At 37.7% G+C, this 24,045-nt stretch overlaps 1 protein-coding gene across 2 annotated transcripts; it reads left to right on the top strand.

Annotated features, from left to right (window-relative positions):
- Positions 1–10,080: 10,080 nt before the first annotated feature.
- azi2 (5-azacytidine induced 2) lies at positions 10,081–23,230 on the top strand. 2 transcript variants are annotated; one of them, XM_030158024.1, is made up of 8 exons: positions 10,081–10,230; positions 11,882–12,135; positions 12,833–12,949; positions 13,211–13,310; positions 14,983–15,116; positions 16,449–16,513; positions 18,192–18,316; positions 21,016–23,230. In XM_030158024.1, exons 2-8 carry the CDS (start codon positions 11,917–11,919, stop codon positions 21,456–21,458), a joined length of 1,203 nt encoding a protein of 400 aa, XP_030013884.1. In that variant the 5' UTR covers positions 10,081–10,230; positions 11,882–11,916; the 3' UTR covers positions 21,459–23,230. The 2 variants fall into 2 exon arrangements, with proteins under 2 accessions (XP_030013884.1, XP_030013882.1); XM_030158022.1 differs by having other exon boundaries at positions 13,211–13,316.
- Positions 23,231–24,045: the final 815 nt, after the last annotated feature.

Raw genomic sequence — 24,045 nt, 5'->3', positions numbered from 1 at the left:
CCCTTTACTGTTTGTATAAATGGAATCACAGTCAATACAATATAGACAAGACAATACAAGAATTTACCAAAAAAAAATCTTAAAAGTTAAAGTGAAAACAAAGACAAAAATAACCAACCTATTGCATAATTATTGGCCACTTTCAACACAGTATTCCGTTGTTTTTACTTTGACATTAAACTTTGTCATAAAAAAGTCGAACTAGATTGACCCTGAGGCCATATTGGAAAGCACTGAAGGGAAAAAGCTTTCAATGAATCCAACTGGGTGGATGTTTTTTTTACAGGTACTGTGCAAAAGTATACTCTGTTTGGGCTTCTTTTTTTTTTTTTTGTTTTTTTCTACCTTTTCCAGTTTGCTGCCTACTGCAGGTTTAATACCGAAAAGCATTTCTGTAAATCTATGGTGCCACCAGTCACTTGTAATCATTCATTATAATGAATAAGACTGTTTGTAAATATTTATGAAAGAACATAATGCAAACTGACAGATTTTATTTATTTATTTTATTTTACAAATATCAGAGAGGAAGTGAAGTGAATAAATGTCAATGTCAGTTAGATGCAGAAAATGAGGAACCTCTCAGAAGAGCTGTAAAATAACAGCCACATCTCAACATTTCTCAGATATTATATCCCAAACCTTTGCATGTGGTGAGGGTAAATGGTCACAGTAAACATGTTTTTCTTTAAGTGCATTAAACAACTGACACTTTGTTCATAATTAAAGGTGCGGGAGACTTTCGTGACCAATTTTTCATCAGATCTGTAAAACCTCAGTCGTATCCTCATTGTCAAGAATCTGAAAGTCTTTCTGTGATGACTCACCTGAATCTCTTGCATTAAGGTGAACAGTTTCAAAGTGCCATCCACCATAAACAACCCATTTGTTTACAAACCAAGCCGGGAGGTATCTCGGGGATCTTCAGAATTTTGTCGAGATATGCATTGTGGGAAGCGAAGGCTCGCACAGCCACTTGACAGCGGCAGCTGGAACAGACATGACGTGGAAACAGCAGGAGCTCCCTTCCCTCTGTGCATATTCCTCCAGCCGTTTCTGCATTTCAGACGTTTCTGCATTGTGTTTGTTTCATCCATGTAATACCATATGGTTGTGCTGCTGCTGTCAGGTGGCTGCGCAAACCTCCCTTTCCCACAATGCACGTCGTGACAAAATTCTGAAGATGCCCGAGTTACCTCCCGGCTCAGTTTGTAAACACATGATTTGTTTATGGTGGATGGTACTAAGAAATTGTTCACCGTAATGCAAGAGATTCAGGTGAGTAATGACAGAAAGACTTACAGATTCACAATACTTAGGCTGTGACTGAGGTTTTACAGATCTTATAAAAAATTGGTCAGGAAAGTCTCCCACACCTTTAAATTCTTTAAACTGCACATAATGTAATTTACAGATACAAAATTAGTTGTAAAATTAGCCCGAGTTTATTTGGCACAGATTATTTTTCAACATTCAGATTTCAGTGGACTGCAGTCAGTCGTCCACAGTAACTGAGGTGAGGTTGAGGCCCCCAGCAGTGCTTCTGCAGCCAGCAAGGGCAGTCTTAATGAATAGCGAGATACATGATAAATGTGGCCATATGGTGGAGCCGGCTGGCCAAGCCAGGGGTGCTAGCTCACTCTCTTGAACACACACACGCAGACACATACACACTGTCATACATCTCCCTTTTTACTCCTTAGCTAGAAAAGAGGAGTCATCAAACTCTGCACAACTCCAGACAGCAGCAGGTAGGGGTTAATGACCTCCAGGTCCTTCTGAGAGATGGAGTGTTATGGCCTACTGTGAAATCATCACCCCACTTCCTGTCAAAAAGTTTCACACAACTTAGAGTGAGGACACAAACTAAGTGTGTGTGAGCTAGGCTGTCACTCAACAGTGGTGACTTTTTAATTACAAGCATTGTATGTGCCTCAGTGAATAAATGCGGGAAGTCTTCTTACTTTATATATTTATATTTGCCTCTCTGATGATATACTGTGTGTGTGTGTGTGTGTGTGTGTGTGTGTGTGTGTGTGTGTGTGTGTGTGTGTGTGTGTGTGTTTGAGGTTTAACTGAATCACAACAGACAAAGCCATATGTTGTCTGTCATACTTTGCAGGCAGTCATTTGTTGTTTCTATGCTTCTGCTGTATACAGTACTCTTCTGTCCCTTATTATTTACTATTTACCACACATACTCATATACTGTAGCTACAGAAATACACACACATAATGACTAACTAGCCTACAGACACACACACAGAAACTTTATGCATATTCACACACATACATACACATGGATTCAAACACACCGTGAACAAACCATTGTTCTCCTTTCACAGCAGATGCTATCTCTCTCTAATTGGCTCAGCAAAAACAAAGGAAGGGCCTTGGATGCCCTGCTGCAGCTATGCTCATTCAGTCTACAGGGATGCCCTCTGATGTACCAACACACGTACAAGGACCTTGAATATGGCTGACCTCTGCGCTCTCGAAAGAAGGCCAGTTCTTGATTACATGGCAGAGTTTCAGGGTCTGAAATGAATCAGTAAGCAGGCAAGTGCATTTCAGTTTGGAATAGTTTTGAAGCGCAATAGAAAAACAACCTGCGGACCAATGTGGGTCTTATGAACTCTTCGTGCAAAAAAAAAAAAAGTGTTCCAAGGCTAAAATTCTGACACCAAGGTTCCAAGCTTCAAGTGCTCTGTGCAATTTTTGATCTGAGCCATTTTCCTATCCACTGCATCTGACAAAATCCAACTGTAAAAAGAAAAGACGGCAGCCTTCTGCAAGCTCCAACTAAATTTTATGGCACCATCTTGCCCAGTGTAGCTCGAAACACAATTGATAGGCAGTCGCATGAAACCCCAGCTGTGAAACTTCCCCCAGTCTTTTGAAATGAAGAGAGAAAGAGCGGGGTTATGTCTACAGTAGGTATAATTTGTGTTGGTGCAGTTTAGTTCAGCAGTGTGAAACAACTCTGAGACAGCAGTGTGATATATGACCGTACCACTGGCATCATTGATCTTAACTTTAACTGCAGTAGTGCGGTGGTAGTTGATGGGGTGTTATATTGCAGAGAAAGGGATCGTAGGGGGTACAGTGTGACCCCACCATCCATACATGTCTCACTGATGATTAATTACAGGTAAATACATTCTTCTTCTCTACTAAAAGACAGAGGTGAATACATTCTGCATGTATGTGCTCTCTATTTATTTATATCTAAAGGCTTAATAAAGACAGCTATGTTAAAGTCCAACCTTCAGTCACACAGAACAGATATAAAACGAGGTTTACGCGCCTTTGAATTCCACTTTACCATCCATTCTCATGTCTCAAGCGGCAGATAAATAGACAAAGTGCAAAGATTGTATAAAATGACAAAGAAACAGCGCTCTCTTCTGGTGGATAAAAAACATAACACGCTGCTTGTTCAAATCTCTGGATTCAATCAAACCAGATTTACAGGCAGCAGATGTTAAATCAAAATCAGGCATGGGACGATGATCCAAACACATCACATCTGCAATTATAAATAAAAAGATACCACCCTGTACAAGTGTGTCAGTCTGTTTCAGGCTCAGTTTTTCAAGAGGTTCAAAGTCCTGAAATTTCCAACAATGATTCAGCAACAAGCGGCTGATTAATCATTTCTAAAGAACAGTGAGCGCTATAGTTTTCTTGGTCCAATCTTTTCCCATCAACATCTAATTACATGGGCTGTTACATAAATAATTCATGCAGCACTTTAGGACAAAAACATGACAATCAACAGAGTCAATCTTTAACTTCTGTCATTACTAATTCAACATCTGCTGAAGGCTCTTCTACCACTTCAGGAACTGGCCTGATTACAGTATTCATGTGTGTGTGCTTAGTGTGAGTATGTGTCTGCATATTACACTCCTAAATAAGTCATTACTAAGCCTTTTTTTTTTAGGGGTATTTCTTGCTACAGGTCTGAATGCTTACTAAATGTGATTCAGGCTGTCTTTGCATTTCACTGACTACTACAGCTTACAGGCAAAAGTAAAACTAATTAGATTTTTCAAGTGACCATTATTTCTGTAATATGTTGTCACAGAGCTAACGCTTGCAAACACATCCTGAGTGCTCCAAACAAGCACTTAATTTGGGCACTGAACTAGCACATGCATAATAATGACCTTATTTGCATATATTATGTCAGTCTGTTTAGTATGTTAATGCTTAGTAAACTTCTGGCTTTAATCGTTCAGCAGACATTATAATTGGGAGTTTGTTAATTGGTTACGTCGATGCACTGACACTTGTTAATCTACTGGCAGCTCTTGTTTGTTCGTTTCAATCCTTAAGAGTCGACTTCCACACTTCACACAGGGCTTTTACAAGGCAGGGACGATTAAATATTAATGTCTTGTTTCTACCCTTTAGGAGATTTGCTTGAAAATTTGTTTACAAAAGGTGAGGTTTGAAAATTATGTGAATTGTGAATTCTACGTGAAGTTTGGTAAAAAAAAAAAAAAAAATGCATTCAGGAAAACAAGTTTCCTGCTATATCTATTATAATCATCTTCATTAAGTTCTACCCAGTCATGTTTGACTTAAATCTATCAGAAATATGATACCAGATGTTAACTGTGTTGTTTTTTCTTCTCTTTATTTAACCCAAAAAGACCCAAACAGCCACTGGCAACCAAAACCATCTACTGATCTAAGCTGTTTAATACCTGTTGATCCACTAATCCTATCAATACATGTAAACAATTGGTGTAAAATGTAGTTTGTCATCTTTTCATGGTCATCAAATTTGACAAATTTGGATGTTCAGAGGATCTGTAGTAAATGTGGAAACACCGTCATCTTCTACAACATTGATTCATCTGTAAAACCCATGGAGTTTGATCAATGACAGTGGATGGAGACACTTGTTTTATGGTCAGTTATTGATATATTTGTTGAAAATGTCACTTTTTCTTCAGTTTTTTCTGTTCCTGATACAATAACCTTTAAATTTACTCTGAGCTTTAAGGAACATCAACATGATCAATGGATTAAATATAGGAAAATACCTAATTTACGCTAACTACAGAAGATAATATTAGCACAAATGGTGATAAATCACTTAAGAAAGGATAAATAGGGACAAAAATGAATTTGTGACCTGCCACAAAAGTAGCACGGGGTCTTTATGGGTGAATTATTTATTAATTTTTTATGTTTGTTTGTTTGTTTTTTTTGTCTGTATAGGTGGGCATGTACAGTCACGGAAAAATTTATTAGATCATCAAAAGTCATCAGAAACAATGGTTATACATTCAAGCACTAACTCCTGTGTGTATAATGTGACTAAAACAGACAGAAAAGAAAACATGGAATGCCTAAAAGCACTGTTTTTGTCAGTACAATGCCATAGATATTGATGTAACAACTTAAGTGATTTTGGTTATTATCAAGAAAACATGGAAAATGGACAGTTATCAGCTCTGAAACTAAACTGTTATGAGCTATTTTTGTTATCATTATATTTGTCCAAACAAATGTACCTTTAGCTGTACCAGGCATTAAAATGAACAAGAAATTAAAGAAAACAAGGGTGGTCTACAAATTTTTTCTGCCACTGTATGTGTATGTATTTTTGTGAAAATGACAATTGTAAATAATTATTTACAATAGAATTAATTTTTCATGTAGCCTTATACTGATATGAAGGTAAATGATTGACTGTTGTGTGGAGAAGGGGTGGGATTAAGTAAGTTTACACTTCGTCTCATTCCTTTCTGAACATGCAAATCACATCATTGTATGTTGGTAGAACTTTTCATGTTTTCTTGAAATCACTTTTTATTTCTAGCCACTAATGGAAGATTTTGCTTATTTTTATTGCATATTCGAAATAAACTGAACTGAATCCTTCAAATCAAGATGTCCCTGCATCATCACTTTCACTAGGACCTAAACTCATAAATTATAGGGACAATTTCTGCCATTTCTGGCCATGGTTTAACCCCTCGTAGAATATTATCACAACTTTACCTCAATAATCCACTGTTTTTGTAATGAGGTGCTGCTCAATGCTTTGACCCCTGACGTTCATGGCTCAATTCAACACCCTGTTTCAGTAAAAGTATTATTCATTTCATTACATTCTGATGATTTTTGGTTATTTTTGTTTTGCTTGGATTGTCAAATGGAATAACTGATCAATCAATCAATTAAATAATCTACATACCTGAGATTGGAAAATGTGTTTCCTTACTATTATGGCAGTTATGCCTAATGTCACTAATTTGCATCATTGTAGGTGCTATATTCAAATTAACAACCTCCATCTAATTAAGGATCTGTATCACAGCAACCACACAAATATTATTTTTTCTATAATTGTAAATAAATGTAGGCAGTAGGGGGAAAGCACCAAAGTCTCTTCCTTCTGTTCACGATTGATTCAGTGTAGTTGCACATGCTCTTTTTCTCTTTCATTTCTTTAAAAGTCTCCTCTAACTGAACCAGTGATGTGCAAAGATAAGAAAGCACTGATGCGATATAGCAATAAACATCAGCACACATGCACACCTAACACAGTGGGATTTTAATGGGTCATATTGGGTTAAACTTACTGATACGGCCTTTGCTATTCTCTGACCCGATCAGGTCAGTTTTGCTCTAAATGTTAGGACTACAAAATTAAAGACTGATTAAAAAAAAACAAACATACTAAACAGTGTGTGCAAGAAGCAAATAAAAACAATTCTCTTAAATTCCCATTCAGTGTTAATAGAAAAGTAGTACAAAATTTAGAAAATGGCATTCATTACTACAGGGTTGAGGTGAAAACCCCAAAAATGTGTCAAAACTAAAACATTCCTGCTTAACATTTGACTAAATGACTGTTTTATCATAATTAATATTTTATGAGTTTAAGGGTCTTGGCTTTCAGATTTCTTATGACACCCTAATAGCACAGTCAGGTTTGTTTAATTATTCTATTTTGTTCTGGAAGCCACCTGCACTGAAAAGCAATGAGACATTAATATAATCACAGTGCTGCAGGTGGTTTTTAGGAGCAACCACGAAGGACACGAAACAGTCTAAAGGCTGCCTGTAATCAAGGAGAAAGCCTTGTTGGTGTCCTCCTTTATCCTACTGGGGGTTGTTGAAAATAGAAGGACATTTAAGGAAGCACACTGCAGAGAAAAGCATCACGTCCGACTAAAGATAAAAAGATTTGCAATAATTGTAAGCAGAAGAGAAGGTCACTGAGAAACAAGTTCTCTATGAAATTTACTGCTTAAGATCAACAAGAGAATAACACAGAAAGAAAGAAAATATCCCCCTCATTGAACAATGATCTTACAACTTGAACTTACAGATTAGAAGTATTCTCTCTTCGAATTTATAACCTTCAGACAGCCAATTATCAAAGCAAAATTATATCGGAAACAGTTAATGAAACGCTTCAATTAAAAATCATCAACCTAACACTCAAAACCAACAAACTAAAAGAAGCCCTCAAAGATAATGTGTTTAGTACAAGCAACAAAGAACAATGGCATTTGTAAACATGAACACATAAGAGGAATCAAAATGAATAAAAGGTAAACATTTTCCCACAAGGATGTATTTTAATGTCACCTTTTTAATCCGTTGTATCTTTGTTATAAGCCACCTGTCAATTGTTAGCCTTGTTAGCCATCATTTTTGAAGCATGTCATTTGTTAGCCCTCTATCTGCTACTGTTCCCTCTGCCAGTCATTTGACATTGGTGACCTTGTGTGATGAAACCACAGAGGTAGCCATCAGTCATGTGCTACCCTGGGGTCCTCATGCACTCGGCCTCCTCAGGATCGCGCTGCTGGCCGCACTCTCAAACCTGAAGCCATCTATGACCAAGGTCTCTACGTCCTCCTGTATGGTGGCCTCAGTCTCCTGCTGAATCTGTCACAACAACAATATGCACACATTGGATGACGCTGTGCACAGCATGTCTGAGCATCAAACAATAACAAGGTCATTTGAACATCCATCATTGTTAACAATGCCCTGTGCAGCATCTGCAGAATGATGTGCATGTGAATTTATGTGTTTACCAGCATATGTCTTCTGTTTTTTTGGTGTCAGTTTTAACAGCTCCCGACAGACTGACATTAAAAAAGAGAAATTATGCCCTATAAACAGTTACTATCTTGCTAACTTTAGGGTGGCTGATGCATTGTAAGCATTTTGTTAACATTGTGAATTTGCTGTGGGTATGAAATGCCGAAAGGTTTTGGAAATTTTAAATCATTTGTTGTCAAACGGTTAAGTAAGTTTTGTGTCAAAAATGTAGTTGATGGCATTTCACCAAATATCAGTTTTCTGTTTGCTGATAAAATATGTATGTAACCTGAATTGTCTTCAGAAATAACAGACTATAAGAACTGTATCTGCTTAATTATCTTAAAACATTAGATAAAACGAATTCAGTATTGTAGATACAACTTTGTGGTTAGGGCATAAAGGGCCTAGGGCAGAAAAGCTACAGGGGTAAGAACAAACACAGAACAAAGTCAAACCTCATGAAACCACATGACAAGGTCAGCTTCCCACTGGCAGTATGGAAAAGTTAAAGTGAATGAAACTTCTTAATTAACATAAAAGAAAGATTGTGGTCAAAACATTTCTTGAGGTTTCTTTCATGTTTGTATGTGTACCATTTTGAGCTGGCTCTCATCAGGGATGTCAGCTGATTTGCACCGGTTTAGCAGCTCTTCCATGTCCCTCAAGAGCAACTGAGAGTTAGACAATACTGCAATGACAGTGACATAAAAGATGTTTCTTCTATCCACATTACAATTGTCAATTTCTGATGTAAATGTAAACAATAGCATTGCAGAGTCTTTACAGGGAATAATAAATGGTCTGACATGAGGATTTGATGGGAAAGAAACAAAAACACAACAAATTAGTGTTTGGGGTTATTAAGAGCCTAAAAGCACAGTATGAACAATACAGCAAAGAAAACTGTATGTGCAGCAGTAATTTGAGCATTGTGGCTGATATTGACACCGAAAAACCATCCCAAATTCACTGAGAACTGTTACATAGGTGCAAAAGGTTACAGTGTAGAGGAAAGATGTTTTGTCTTTTTTGCTGATGTGAGTGTTGGCCTTACGCTCCTGGGTCAACACACTAATATCAAGTTCCTCTTCACATGTCCTGTCCTGGGTCTTGGCAGTATTCTCCATTCTCAGGCCAGAGGTTTATATTTCACACTATTGACTTCTATATCCTGTGAGTAATTAAAATAGCATTAACTGAAAATGCAAAAGACAGTACTGAGAGTGTTTATGGATAGAACTCAAAAAGCGATGATAATAATAATAATAATAATAATAATAATAATAATAATAATAATAATAATAATAATAGGAAGAAGAAAAAAAAGAATCGCTTGTTTATGACCTCTGTTCATCTTCATCCTTTGCTAACATCTTCAAATTACCATTGGCCTAATAGGCACTATTAGCTGGTAAAGCTAATTGTAAAATGCTTGTAGTTAGCCAAGTAGCTAATGAACGTCAATTATTTTAATAACTACTTAAATAAACAACAGTAGCTAGATATTTTTTTGCCCAAAATATACTACTTCACCCTTGTGTTTCGTTTTTCTTGGGTTCTATTCTTAACTTTTGTGGATTTTTACTCTTCTTTTCTTCAGCTAGCTTAAGCTAGCTAAGGAAGCATGGTAACACTAATGCTAAATGGTAGTTAGCATTAACCCAAAGCTTTAAAATAATGTATCTGACATAAATGTCCAGTGTTGTCTTATATGGAGCTAGTTTATGCATAAGTTGCTCCACTTTTGGTCAATTGTGCACATAATAAAGTAAAATGAGGGCCTGAATGCTCATGAACAGAGACAGACATTATATACACTAACATTTCGGAAGTATATTCGCTATAATTTCCTCCTCAATATAACACAATTTTGTTTATTTCAACATTATCATCTGCTTCAATAAGTGTCTCAGGACTTTTCCTTAAGTAAGCACATTTTTTTAACACCATGCTTTTATGTTGAAAATATTTCACCAGTCAAATGACTCCCGGAAGTTTTTGTTTCCTCACCTGTCAGTTCTGACACGGTGCGAGTGTCCAGTCTTATCTCTTTGTTTTTCTCCGGAAAACAGCTCTCCTTTCGTCGAGATAAATGACAATCCTTTATGGTTATCGGGGATAGAATTGAGGATAGCGTCTAACAAGGTTGGTGGAAGTCGAAAGTAAAAACTGATTGACTGCTATTGCTTTACCTTAGCCACAAACAGCCGGAAGACGTTAGCTAAGCGCTAGCTAACTGCTATCATCATAACAGATACATCAGGTTGGACTGTCGTGTCTGTTGGTATTTCTGGACATTTTGTTCTTGTAGACTATTGTGGTGTGGATGCGTTTTTAGTTTCCGGCGTTAATTAGGACTTTCTATCCTTGTCTTGTCTGTTGTCAATAGAGCTCACGGAAGCTAACATAGGGTTAGCATCGTATCACGAACAAGGTCCAATCATTGTTTACATCGCTATTGTTGCATTTCATCGTTTCTTAAAATAGAATAAAACATGTAAAGTTGTCATTCCAGATAAAGTGACAAAGTATTAACCATTTGTTTCACTAAGGAAAGCTAACAATGTCTTTTCCTGCGGATTCACGTTGGCTTTCGTTTTAAAGTGGCGACTGTGGGGTCACTTTCGATTCCACACAGTCTCTAGAGGTGGTCTATAGTTAAACATTAAAGGGTTTTATTTGGTTTGGTTCACATAGTGGTCTAAACAGCCAATCGGTTAGGGGCTCTACCAAAAGTTGTCTTTGTATAAACATAATGTAGGTGTTCTAAACTTGGCTCTTTGGTGTTTGCTGCCTCATTGCATGCTGACATCATCAACTAGCTTTAGCTGCACTGTTTTCTGTGCCAGTTCTTCTCTGTAAACAGAAGATGTCCATAAATGTGAGAGGATAAAGTCTCAACTTACTATTAGACTGACTGGACTGAGAAAGACATTGCAGTTCATTTGGACTGTCACTATTTATATCGAAACAGACAAACAGGACACTCGTAGCTGTGTATCTTCTGTGATCCTGTCCATCCCAGTTGACCACTATAGAAATGGATTTTTGCAAATATTGAGCTTTTTTTGTCATCTACCCACTGGTTATGGGCCAAAAGTAGCATAGATGTTCCAGGTATCACAATAGTTTTCCACTCCATAGCATAGATTTCACATAGATTAACTAACTCAAAACTATCTGGGTGTGGCATGGCTTATAGGTCCCATTATAAAGGTTATTGTGTTTATGCAGGTAGCTGTAAAGATTTTTCCAAACCTTTACTCTCATCTAAATTGGCATCGTCAGTAAAATGTTAAAATTCACTCAACTCTTTTTAACAATAACAGATTGCCCATGTTAATATCATGGTATATACGCTATTGATTTTTGTTGTTAGCTGCTTGTAGTTTATATGGTGTCACAGTGCTCAAAATCACAGTTGACTTTGTGTCATGCAAGCAAACAGGTTTAGTTTTCCAGGCAAGATGAGATCATAAAGATTTTGAAGTAGTTGTAAGCACTTTAACACTTGCTTTCTTCTTGTGAAAATATGTGTACAGGAATGAGGCAGGGTACACTTCTTGTAAAAGTGGTTATTTATAGAACTGTCGCGAAGTTCTGACATTGACTATACAGTGATCTGATTCATAGGGTGCACTGTTACATACATATTAACATAAAATATTAAATTGCTAAAGAAAAACAGTGTAGAATGAAACAAAACAGATATGATTTTCCTTTATTAGATATATATGTAATGGAAGCTGCTAACTGCAAATAAATTACTCTAAAACAGAACTCTTGTAACCCCCAGGTCTTCTATCTGCTACCGAGTTGGCCTGTGCAGGCATGGAGCCCCTGGCAGTGGATGATGACATTTGTATCCTTAAATGTGAGACAGCCTCTTCTGCAGCCGGCGAGAGCCCTGTATCGGTTTGCGCAGGTGATGAATCCGTCGCCTCCCACTTCGCCCTGGTCACAGCCTATGAGGACATCAAAAAGCGGCTGAGAGACACCGAGCGTGAGAATACCTTGCTGAGGAAGCGGGTTAAGCAGCTGGAAGATAAGGTATAGACATAAACGGGCAGGAAGTGATGATGACATGAGATAGGCAAGGAGAGTCTCACTGAGGGATAAAGGATACTGCTGAACAGCCAGAGACTAAGGTTTAGAAAGGGAGAGCTATGGACAGAGATGGATGGAAACAGATTTTTTTCCATTTTCCAGGATGTCAGAAATATGGACAAACATAAAATGAGAGTAAGTTTGGAAAAAGTCAGCACATTCAACACAACACTGCAAACTGCTTGCCTCTGGGAGAGTCTGCATGCCAGCATTATTAATATTGTTGGACTATAGTCAAAGCTATAAAACAATGAGGAATAAATCTGCTCTGTCTGAAAACAAAGAGAAGGTCTGGAAGAGTGTGGCATTGCCAAACAGTAAGTTGGAGCACAACACATTGGGGGGAAAAGCTCTTGAAATTGGACTAAATAAACAAAGGGAGCAGTACAAAAAGAGTTATTTGAGCTGGGAGGGACCTAATGCAGATGGTAGGCAAAAGTGAAAACACTGCAAAGAATATGAGCAGAGTAGAGCAGTGTCTAATGTCTTTATTAGATTTGGTTTTATCTGCTGCAGCACTTGGCCCATCAGGATAGGATGTGGTGGGAGGAGAGTAATTCCTACCACACACATTTATATTGAATGTATTTCTTCTCTTTTCAACTTTCCCCTTCAGTTGTTTATTTTGTCCTCATTGTAGCTCTTTAGGCCAGAGGCACTTCCTCCAGAGGGACCCCAGTATGTGAACAAAGCTTTCAGTGCTTACAGAGGTATCTATATAGAGAAGGAGGATTTGCAGATGGAGCTTAACAAACTGGTGAGTCTACTCTGTCTCTCAGTTTCCTTCATACTGATACTAAAGCTAAGTAGTAAGATCAAGTGTGTTTCAAACCTGAATACGTTGTATATTTATGCATGTATATTTTAAATTCTGTATCATTGTGATATTATTACCTAAGTTGTCATTACAGTCTCCACTATGTCCAAGATACAGTGTCTGCTGCATTGCTATGAATACTGACGCTTTCTTCATATTTCTTCCTCTCCGACTCACTGTCTCCTCTGTTTTTTCGGTCAGAAAAAGGAGAAGAGTGAGAGTGAGAGGTTGCTGACAGAGCAGCTACAGGCCAAAGAGTTGGAGCTGCTTCAGCTGAGGACGGAGATGGAGACCAGCCAAGGTACAGGTAGAGCACACAAGATGACGACTGAACACTACTATACACTCTGTAAACAATGGAAATGATTGTGTACCCCGGCAAGCACAAATTATATTTTTCTGACAGATTTTTTCAATGAAACTGTAGTTTTGACAGGCTGAACAATATGCCATCCCATTTTTTTCTTTATATTTACCTTTTCTTTCTAAACAAGTTTGCTGATGTAAAACCACTTTCACTGTAGTTATCACAACAGTGTTGCCTTAATGTAGTTACTGCAGTGGACGGTTATTCAGTCTCTAATTAAAGCCACATTATTTTCTGTATTGTCTCCAGCGTTTTCTAATCTTTGTTAAACTCACTTTACTGTAAATGCTGCTGGGACACTTGAATTTCCCCATTGTGAGATAATTAAACCTTAATCTTACCCTTACATATTGTTTAATGAATCTAAAACATGTGGTTACAAAGAAACTGGGAATAGTTTGTTCACAGTTTAATCCTTGTGGATTTTGTTATTTTGCTGCAGTGACTGAAGTTTCCCAGAATATAATCACTGATTCATGACATTCACCACAGTGGACAGTTCCATTTTACACTGAAATTATATGTTTTATGTAATCATCAATATATTCTCTTTGTGGAAAGAGCTTTATGGATGTGTTTATGCTTAAAAATAATACCATTACATGTTAAACTGTTGATGCGTGGAATCCACTACAATGAATATCTGGATATTATGCTAAAGTAATAAAATACTGAAGACATCCAATTGGATATGTTTTATGTCAAAAATACCACTAGTTTATTAACAATTTATGCATGAAGATGTTAACAAGTTAAAAACCTTGAAACAATTTTTCAACAAAGTATAAGACTCAAGATTAGGGCTGCACAATTAATGGATTTTAAACTGAAATCAGATTTTTTTTAGTTAGCACGATTTTTAAAAAAAGGGAAATCGTTAAATTGATTCATCTCTCTCAGGCCTCCGGGCCATGCGCCTCTGGGCTACCGTAGGCTCCTCCTCCTAATTGTGAGAGTGGTGTTTCACAGAAGTCCATGTAATGATCACGGACCTTAAATCTGTGGTGGGCCCGCAGTAGTGATACCAATGTAAGCTATGGTTTCACGCACGGATCCCCCAATTCAAATATAACTGTATGGAGATCGCTCATCTATTGTTGTCCCGCACGGATCTGATCTGTACCGTACCGTCTTCTTTTGATCCGGGTCCAGGTCACAGGGGCAGTAGCTTCAGCAGAGGAGCCCAGACAGCCCTCTCCCCAGCCACATCCACCAGCTCTGGGGGAATCCCAGAGCGTTCCCAGGCCAGTCCAGAAATATAATCCCTCCAGTGTGTCCTGGGTTGGTCTCTTCCACACACGGATCCCCCACTTTAAATATATCTGTGTGGGGATCACTCATATTACACGGTCCATGCGTGCATGGCTGATGCCTGTCACTGACTTACATTGGTAACACTTCTGTCAGTACCTTGCATTGTGGGCTGCTCATGAAAACAACATGCCGACTTCTGTTGTCTTTTGTAGTTTTACCCAAAAACTGAAATCGAGTTTTTAGAGGGAAAAAAATCAAGATTTTATTTTTGGCTAAAATCGTGCAGCCCTACTCAAGATCATATTCATTTTTGTACAATAACAATCTAACAAATGGCTTTGTGTGTGTTCAGTGATGAAGAGTCTGAACAGCCCTCAGGACTACTGGCAGGTAGACAGGCTCAGCACTGAGCTGAAGATCCATAAACTGCAGGAGGAGCTGGAGAGAGTGACACTGGAAAACAGCAGACTACTGGAGAGGAGTGGGGTAAGTGATGATGAGGGGACAAAAAGAGTGGGTAAGAGAAGGGAGGAGTGTGGGCAAAGGACGACAGATAAAACAAAATGTAGGGTGATGAGGATAAGAGTAGTTGGTGCTTGCAACACTGGAAGGAAGATGTTGGTGTAAGACGGCGAGGGGAATACAGTAGAAAAAAGGTGTTAAGGCAGAGTGTCACAGGGTAACACTAGAAGACAATCAGGTGAGAAGAGTGAGATGGAGAAAGGATGACAGGAACGCTTGGCTCATAAAGGGGTTCTATGTAGTAGTGATATTAAAAACTCCAACAGCAAGCTGAAGTTGTGTACTAGAACCCACTTAAGACTACCAAAACCACCAATGAATCAATGCTATGTATCCACAGACTGAATAAAGTATAAAGCACATGGTTTACAAACATCTGTATTCGGACATAATCATATCATCAAGTTTTTTTGATTCAAACAAAACTTGTATTTTGACATTCAGTAAAATGACCATGTCTTATAATCTTCACCTTATTCTATAATGCGTCAGCTGATAGTCTACATTAGAGCTCTGTTATCTTAGTTCTGTTTTTAGACAGAAAACGACCATCGTAGAAACACAAATCACTTCTGTTTTCTGTATGGTTTGTGTTGTCAGTAGCTGCACTAGAGATCTGTTTGGAATCATCCAAACAAGGTCAGAGCTGTCACAGTTTAGTCTGAACCATTGATTAACAAACAGTGAACATAAGAACATCACATAATAACTTCATACCTTCACAAGCCTCATAATCAAACTCACCCTTTTCAGCCTCAAGCTCCATTGTTTTCATTTAGAGCTGTATCTAGTGGTGAAAACAACAACAGTGCTTCTTCTTTTTATCACAGCATCACTTTTTTGACTGTTAAAAATTGCTTCTGATCCCATCTGGTCACTTTCAGACACTGAAGGTCAAAAGCCTGTGATGTTACATTTTCCTCATCATGGGAGACCAGTAGTGTGACTCACTACTCTCTCTAGTGGTCACATAAATCTGTCTGAGTGTCCGTATATAGATACACAGTACATGTCTTTACAGTACAATACACTGACGTCTTTGGCATAACTTCAGAGCTCTGTATTCTAAAGACTCTAATGGTATTTTGGGTAATTAATAGAAAATACTAGAAATACTACATATAGCCACTTTAAAAAGTAAACACAAGAAATTGATGAAGTTCACGCAAGTGAGGGTTAGAAAGAAGAGGAGTCATTAGTGATACAGTGTTATTTTGTGGTGGGTATGAAAACACTAAAAGACAACCTCAAACTACAAGACCACTCTGTATTTGACATAACTGGACTCTGTCTTAGGAGGAACCCCATGGCCTTAATGGACCAGACTTGGACCAGACCTCTGGGGCAAAGTATAATGCCAGGTGAAGTATTTTTTTAAGAATATCTTTGAAAAGTGCCAATTCACTACTGAACTTCAATGATCTACAGTCACAGAAAAAAATTATTAGACCATCAAAAGTCATCAAAAACAATGGTTATGCAATCAAGTACTAACTCCTGTGAGTATCATGTGACTAAAACAGACAGAAAAGAAAACATGGAATGCCTAAAAGTATTGTTTCTGTCAGTACAATGCCATAGATACTGATGTAAGAACTGAAGTGATTTTGGTTATTATCAAGAAAACATGGAAAATGGATAGATATCAGCTCTGAAATTAAACTCTTATGAGCTATTTTTGTTGTTATCATTATATTTGTCCAAACAAATGTACCTTTAGTTGTACCAGGTATTAAAAGGAACAAGAAACTGAAGAAAAGAAGGAGTGGTCTAATATTTTTTTCCACAACTGTATATTAAGAAAGTAAACAGTATTATACTGTAGCAACTGGCAATAAAATGGTATGATTTTTCATTTGGTGAAGGTCAGTATACTAACATTTAGGCTTTTCTAAATGCTCATTAGTGTTTTTGCTTATTTTCTAACGTAGTTTTATATATATGGATGTACGTATATACCTTGCCTTGAATGGAGCCTCCTATGTGAATGAACAGTTGTAATTGTTCTCTTTGACCACCAGAGGAGGATGCAGCTTTAGATGTTTTATCTTTGAGCACATAACAGCCTCTGATATGCACTTAACCTGTAAAGCAGCTTAGGTTTATACAGATGGACACAAGGTTAACCACTATCAGTATTTAAAATCACTGTCTTCAATGTATACAAAGTATTCACACTCTGCTTTTCAGCGAAGATAATCGCTTGTGAAAATTCTATGCGAGGCAATTTAATTGTGTCATCTCTTTTCGTGCGGTATTAGTTTTCAGCAGCGCAAAGTGATTTAGTCGCTCCTCACAGTTTTTCGAGCTGCTTCATGCAGGTGTTTCAAGTTAAGGCAAAAGTGATGATGAGACGTTGCATCTTCTCCTAAGGTGTGGATAGGATGCTTGTACGTGTGAGTGTTTATGAAGTACCAGGTTTATTTTTCTCAATACAGCAACAGTTGCATAATTATTAACGTTGGGGAGATGTGTTTTTGTTTTGCGAATACACAGTAATGAAAATGTGCTTTAATAATCTGAAGTTGAACTATTAGGGGATTATACTGACAAACTTTGTGATGTGTGGCTTTAAATCACCACATTCAGCACCTTTTAACAGTAAAATTACAGCTAATTTTTTTGTATCTCAAATAAATACTAAATCTATGTATTAACAAACATATTTTTACATCCTCAATTTGGTAAAGTACTTTTACTCAGTGATAGTGGATTGTTCATACTACAAACCAAGTGTAATTTAACCACTAATTCTACAGTTGCACTGACTCCTTGAAGTTACCACATTTGTTTATTTGTCCCAGAAGGGTAAGATAAAAAAAATATATCTTATCTCTCAGATCTTGGATTTAGGAGGAAACCGAAAAAGGTATCTTTACAAAAAGGCTGTCTTTAAAGTCTTTAAAATCCACTATCTACAGTATTTCACAGCTCTTCTGATCTGTATGCAGTGATATTCTAGCTAAAGGCTCCTATGAATCCAGGCGGCAGAAATGTGTTAAATGTGATGTTTAAATAAAATTGTCATTGCTTCTGTAGGGAGAGGAACATGCAGCAGACGTACGAGGCTTTGTGCTGCGAGGTCTCACGTCTCCATTCAGAGCTGAAGCACCAAACGGGCCTGATTAGGAAACTAAGGCCGTTTATCAGTGAGATGAGACAAGGTGAGGCACACAAACAACAAACATATACTAGACTGTAAATGTGGGGAAAACCCTGGTCCACATAGTAACTGTTAATTTATTTTTTATTAATTTTAATCGATCAAACCTTAATGTGAGTAAATTGATTATGTTCTTACTGTTTCTACTGTACTAATAATTAATGCTGTAAATGTTTGTGTCAGTATGAGTACTAACCCATCAGTACTGCAGCCCTAGAGTCTCCTCACATCTTCAGTATCTCCAGTATTGGGACCTTCCTCTTTTTCTTCATTACTCTTATCTGTTCCATTCTAATATTTCCTCACAGGTTACAATGTACAGTCAGTGCAGCTACAGACTTTTTTATTTACAGTTTAATACTTATGTAAAAACCTGTAAATCTTCTTTTGTAATGCTTTTATTTTGATCATTTTACTGATGAGTGTATGTATTTCATAATAATTTATTATTTCATAATTCTTTATTCCATTGTGTTTTCTACTGTTTTATTGTAAAAGACAAAACAACAGTAACTTGCTTGTTATCCAAGTCCAACCAAAAAAAAAACCAAATGACGAGATAAAAACAGATTTTTTACATACAACACAAGACGTAATAGATATTGGAAAAATAAGACATAAATTGAAGTCATTAAAAATAAACTAATACATGAAATTACAAATCCTGTATTTTTTGGTTGTATGATAGTGTAATAACAGGAGATTTATTTTATTGGCAACTACATTGGAGAAAACAAAGGAGAAGAGCTTTTTGTATCGCCATAAACTTAAAATATAATAATTTATGATGCCATATTAAAAAAAATTAGAATAGAAATTTAGAATATACAAGTACCTGAATAAGGGGAATAAATATATTTGTTCATATCATCTGAATATGTGTACATCAGAGTCAGATTTATGGTTCATATGCACTTGATGTACAGCAGCTTGGCTTCTGTTTCTTTACGCAGGAAGTTCAGAACTAATGTGGTTAACATCAAATAAAAGATGGGATTACTGCTGCACCTCTTCAGTAAAGTGAAGGCTTTTCTAAAGAAGCACTACTTATTAAGAACCTTCTCCTGCTGCTCCTTGTTGCAGTTTGTATAAGAGTGTGATAAGACAGCAGATATGACCAAAGTATTCAAACACTTTGATAAAGAACATCAGGAAATAGACTGTTCCTCTTCTGCCATCCCTCTGCGATGATGTATTCTACCCTTGGAGTTATTACCATTGTTGTCAATTCCCTCGGTGTGTCAGGAGAGGAGACCAGGAGGTGAAAATTAGAACGAAATATGGCAAGAAAATAAATCTTGCCGTATTTATTCCACTGAATAAGAGGGTAATCCTGTAACTTAGATGAGGCAGATGGAGAGAAGAAAAAAAAAAGAAAAGCAGGAGTGGCAAAGAAATGGAGAGAAGATGCGGGGGGGGGGTGGCGAGCAGGCTGTGTATTTGTTCAGTCATATTGTGCATCTGTATTCTTCTAATGTTCCTCCTTTGGAATCACTTTTATTCAAATCCTAGACTCAGGAGACCCTCTCACGGAAGAGTAGCGGGCAGGGATGGATGGATAGATGATGTGTGGATGGAGAGAGGTAGGGGAAAAAAAACAAGAGAGGATATTCTCATTTAAGCTTTATTATTCGCTCAAAATGATGATTCGATAGCAAAGCAATGATGTGTGTGTGAGATTAGGACATTTGATTTTTTTTTTTTTTTTTTTTTTTTTATATATATATATATATATATATATATGCTCTGTATGGGGGGAAGGGCAGCTTATGCATAGAGGTTTGATTAGGTTTTGTTCTGGTGAGTTTTGTGTGATTACCTGACTCCGAAGAAGTGAATTTAGATGGTGCAGGAGTTTTATTGCAAAATCAATAGCTTGCTGCGTGATATGGTATTTTCCTTTGCTACTTTTATACTTCCATTATGCAGCCACTTTTCAATCAAAGGGCTTTGCTGAACGCACCATGGAAATGTTTAATCTGTCTAGAAGATCAAAGTTAAATCAATGTGTAAGTAAGTACAGATGACAATTGGGAGACTGTGGAACCAAATGCAAAAGCAGGTATTTTTCAGATGTTGGGAGTCAGAAGATAGCTGTATCTTTAGTGACTTTATAAAACAGATCTGATGGGAATACAGATCAGTTGCCATAATAACACATTTCCTCACAACCCTCAACATAAAATAAAAAAAAAAATCATTTTATCTGACCAGTCACAGAACACGTAATCCGTTGTTAAATAAATAACATGTTAAATAATTTCCTTTCTACTTATGAATAGTGGAAATGCACTGAGAAACAATGTTGACTTTCTGAGTTAAAGTTAAATAAGATGAGTATTATATATGTAGTATGTGAAATCTTATTGCACAAACTGTGTCAGTGTAAAATGTGTACTCAAATGGGACTGCATGTCAAACTGTACACTTCAGTTCTAGCTTTACTGAGCGTGTTTAAGCAGCTTTTATTTCAGTTACTAGAAAATCTTGTTCTGTACAGTATAGAATAAACTGAAGTATCTGTTTGAGCCAAGGAATATTTGACAGAACCAAAATCAACACTACTGCCCGTATTCTGAAAGTGGAGCTCAAGTGTGCAACTGAAAATGTAAATATTGGTACTGTCATTGCTGCGTCCAGTACTTTACCACATGGCCCTCTACAGAAGAAGACTTTTAACTTCATGCTCTCTGTCTTTAGGCTCCTCAACAGTTCCAATCCAGTGTCTGGATGACGTAGAGAAGAACAACAACCACCCGGTCCCCCGAGCGTCAGTGCCTCGCCCCCCCAGCGCCCCTCCGCTCCCGTCTTGCTCCGGCCGCCCCTGCCCCCCCGTCGGTGTCCCATCAGGCACCCTGCTGCCGGACAGCCTGAGAGACGACTGCTGGTACAACCGGCCGTGGCCTTCCCAGCACTGTTCAGCGGAGGCTCTGGTCGGGAGTGACACCTGCTCCGTCGTCCTCCCCCCGCCTCCCCTCAACCAGGCATCGCTGGACGACAGCTCTCGGTCCTTCCCCAGTCCCCCCAAGCCCAGTGACGCTATGTTCTGGGAGGCACACTCTGCTGCCTCTAACTCCTCGTCCTCTATGGGGAACTGCAGTCCCCGGAGCCCTCCCAACACAGAGTGGGCCAAGCCCTACTGAGACGGAATCGAATCGCATGGATGAATGAATGAACTCTTCAACCCTGCCACATAGCTACCACCTAACCTGCCTTAAGTTGATAAGACCACTCCTCTGGGCTGGACTTGACTGGACCTACTGGTTGTAGGAACTAATTAAGGCCAGTAGGGGCCTTTTTGAGGTAAAGACTCCGTAAGCTTATTAATTTAGCACCTCTGCGCACTGCATCTGTGAACATATCTGACTTTGCAGAGGAACAGTCGACGAGAGACCCTTAACAGAATCAATAGTTTGTCTGTGTGTATATGTCCTTGTATGCATAAATTTGTGCAAGCATGCATACAAGCCATTTTGTTTCCGTGCGTGCATATATGCACATCAGACAGCGTGTGCCTGTGTGTGCAGATCAGTATGTGGGCTTCTCTTAGCCTGCCTGCATCTGTATCTATTCATAATAAACCTAATAGGGCTCAAAAGGCCCCTCTGTCCATGTGCTGTGGCTGCTGATCACTGGGACCACAGCAGGACACCGTTTATAAAAGTGTACTCCCTCCAATGCAAGTCTTTTTACATCTGATCGCTGTAAAGTATTTAAAGAAATGTAGTTCCATGTTAGTCTCACACTCACATACAGCAGATGTGTCAGTATAAGGACTCCATGTGTTACTATAATGTAATGGAGACAGATACACAGTAACTATAGGATAATCATATTTTGCTCTAAATTGTACATTAAAAATTAACCAAATGGAATATTTGATATAAATTTTCACCAAATTATTGCGTCGTTTTTTTTTACCAACATACATACGAATTCATTAAAGTAAGTGATCCATATGCTACAAAATCACTTTTTGAGAAATGCAGTTACTGTGTTTGGGTTTTCCATGAACTTGCATAAGGGATAGCAAAGAGTAATGGAAACATTTTCTACACTGTCTTCACTGGCACCAAAAAATGCCAACCTGGTTATAGTTTTCTCACTGAATTCTACAACTCAAAACAAGCTCTGATATGACATGTAAGGGGATGAGACTGTGCCCTTTGGATGCTTCTGTGCAGTACTTTTAATTTGATGAACTTATGGCATACACTCCCCATTATGAAAACCTTATTAAGTGGAAATCTGTGGAGATTTAAAAAAAAAAACAAAAAAAAAAACAGAAAATGTATGTGGACGCTGTACTGTGCTGATGTAATATTACGATACATTTAGCAGTGTGAGGTTCATTTGTGCGATGAGGAAGATTGCTCCTTGATTTCTCTTGGTCAGTTTTCGCACATGTATAACCTGAAGGATGTACAAAACGAAACACATTTTAACCAGATACAAGATCAACACAAGGAAGAATGTGCATATTTGTATAAATGTATATGGGTGGGCTTTAGTACTCTGCCAAATCGCAGTTTTGCACTCCAAACAGTAGGTTTTATTTTGTTTCTCCCCTCCACCTTAAATGATTCTGATGTGTTTCAGAGCCGCCACTGACGGTGGCAAGACAATAAGTATTTAACTGAAGAAATGCGAGCTGTGACTTGACAAATGGGTGCACAAAGCACAAAGGCCCATGGTTGCTGAAAAAGGCTTATTTTCCATTTTCTTCAGTCTGTTTCACGATAACTGTGGTCTTTTTTCTTAATTTTTAAGAAATGTTTATTTACAGCAGTAGTTTCATACTTCTGTAAACAATTTGCAAGCCAAAATGCAATGTACAGTAGATATGGATTATATTTTAGATTTACTGCACTTCAGACTGTTTGTAAATATGGTCAATTAAACAGATAAAAAGGAAGCGGCTGTGTTTCTGCTCGTTACTTTTACCACTTAGATCAGTGGTTCCCAACCTTTTTTGGCTCGTGACCACAAATTTCTGACGACCCCAGACATTCAAAACGGAGACTTTATTTTATTTTATTTTTTTTTTGCTAAAATTTGTTTTTGATCAGTAATAGTTTGCTATACTATGTTGCATATAAACGTTAATTTTAGATGACAGTCGATATAATGTATATTATTATGGGCGGAGGTAGAAAAGCCAGGTGTAGATTACTGCACAAAGTGAGAATTTTGTTTTCCTTGGTCAGGATATGTACAGTCAGTCCAGCTTGGATTTACAAGGCTGACAATGAATACTGAACAAACAATAACTCGAACTATGAATTATGAAACAGCTGCAGCATCTGAAACTGACCACAGTGAACATTTGAAAGATAAACAGTACCACAGTGCTTCAGTTTCAGCTTCATAGTTTGTCTTTTGTATATTGTGATTGTCTCTCTCAATTCACCATATATTTTGTATTAGAATTTTCTTTTTTTAATCAACTACTAGAAATTTCAGGCGACCCCAGTTGAATTCCAGGCAAACCCACGTGGGGTCCCGACCCCAAGGTTGAAAAGCACTGTTAGATGTTAATAAAGTTACAACTGATATATTAAAGCAATCCACTGAAAAAAACAGGTTAAGTTTAAATAGTATTCACATTTAGTGGTCATTTCACTTTTTGTGTGGTAATAACAGACTGTCAACATTAAAAGCTGGAAAGGACTTAATTCTCAAGGAACATAAAAAAGGTATATATATATTTTTTTTAAATAAAATCATCTT

Source organism: Sphaeramia orbicularis, chromosome 16 (genome assembly GCF_902148855.1).
Source record: "Sphaeramia orbicularis chromosome 16, fSphaOr1.1, whole genome shotgun sequence".
Taxonomy (NCBI): domain Eukaryota; kingdom Metazoa; phylum Chordata; class Actinopteri; order Kurtiformes; family Apogonidae; genus Sphaeramia; species Sphaeramia orbicularis.
Note: the sequence above shows the minus strand (reverse complement) of the source record. Positions and strands in the feature narration are given on the sequence as shown.

Bases quoted from the DNA above. Each gene is read 5' to 3' on its own strand.
- azi2 (XM_030158022.1), top strand. From the start codon at position 11,917: ATGGAGCCCCTGGCAGTGGATGATGACATTTGTATCCTTAAATGTGAG. The intron at 15,117-16,448 runs GTAAGTGATGAT...ACTCTGTCTTAG, and splicing joins GACTACTGGAGAGGAGTGGG to GAGGAACCCCATGGCCTTAA. The intron at 16,514-18,191 runs GTGAAGTATTTT...TTGCTTCTGTAG, and splicing joins GGGGCAAAGTATAATGCCAG to GGAGAGGAACATGCAGCAGA.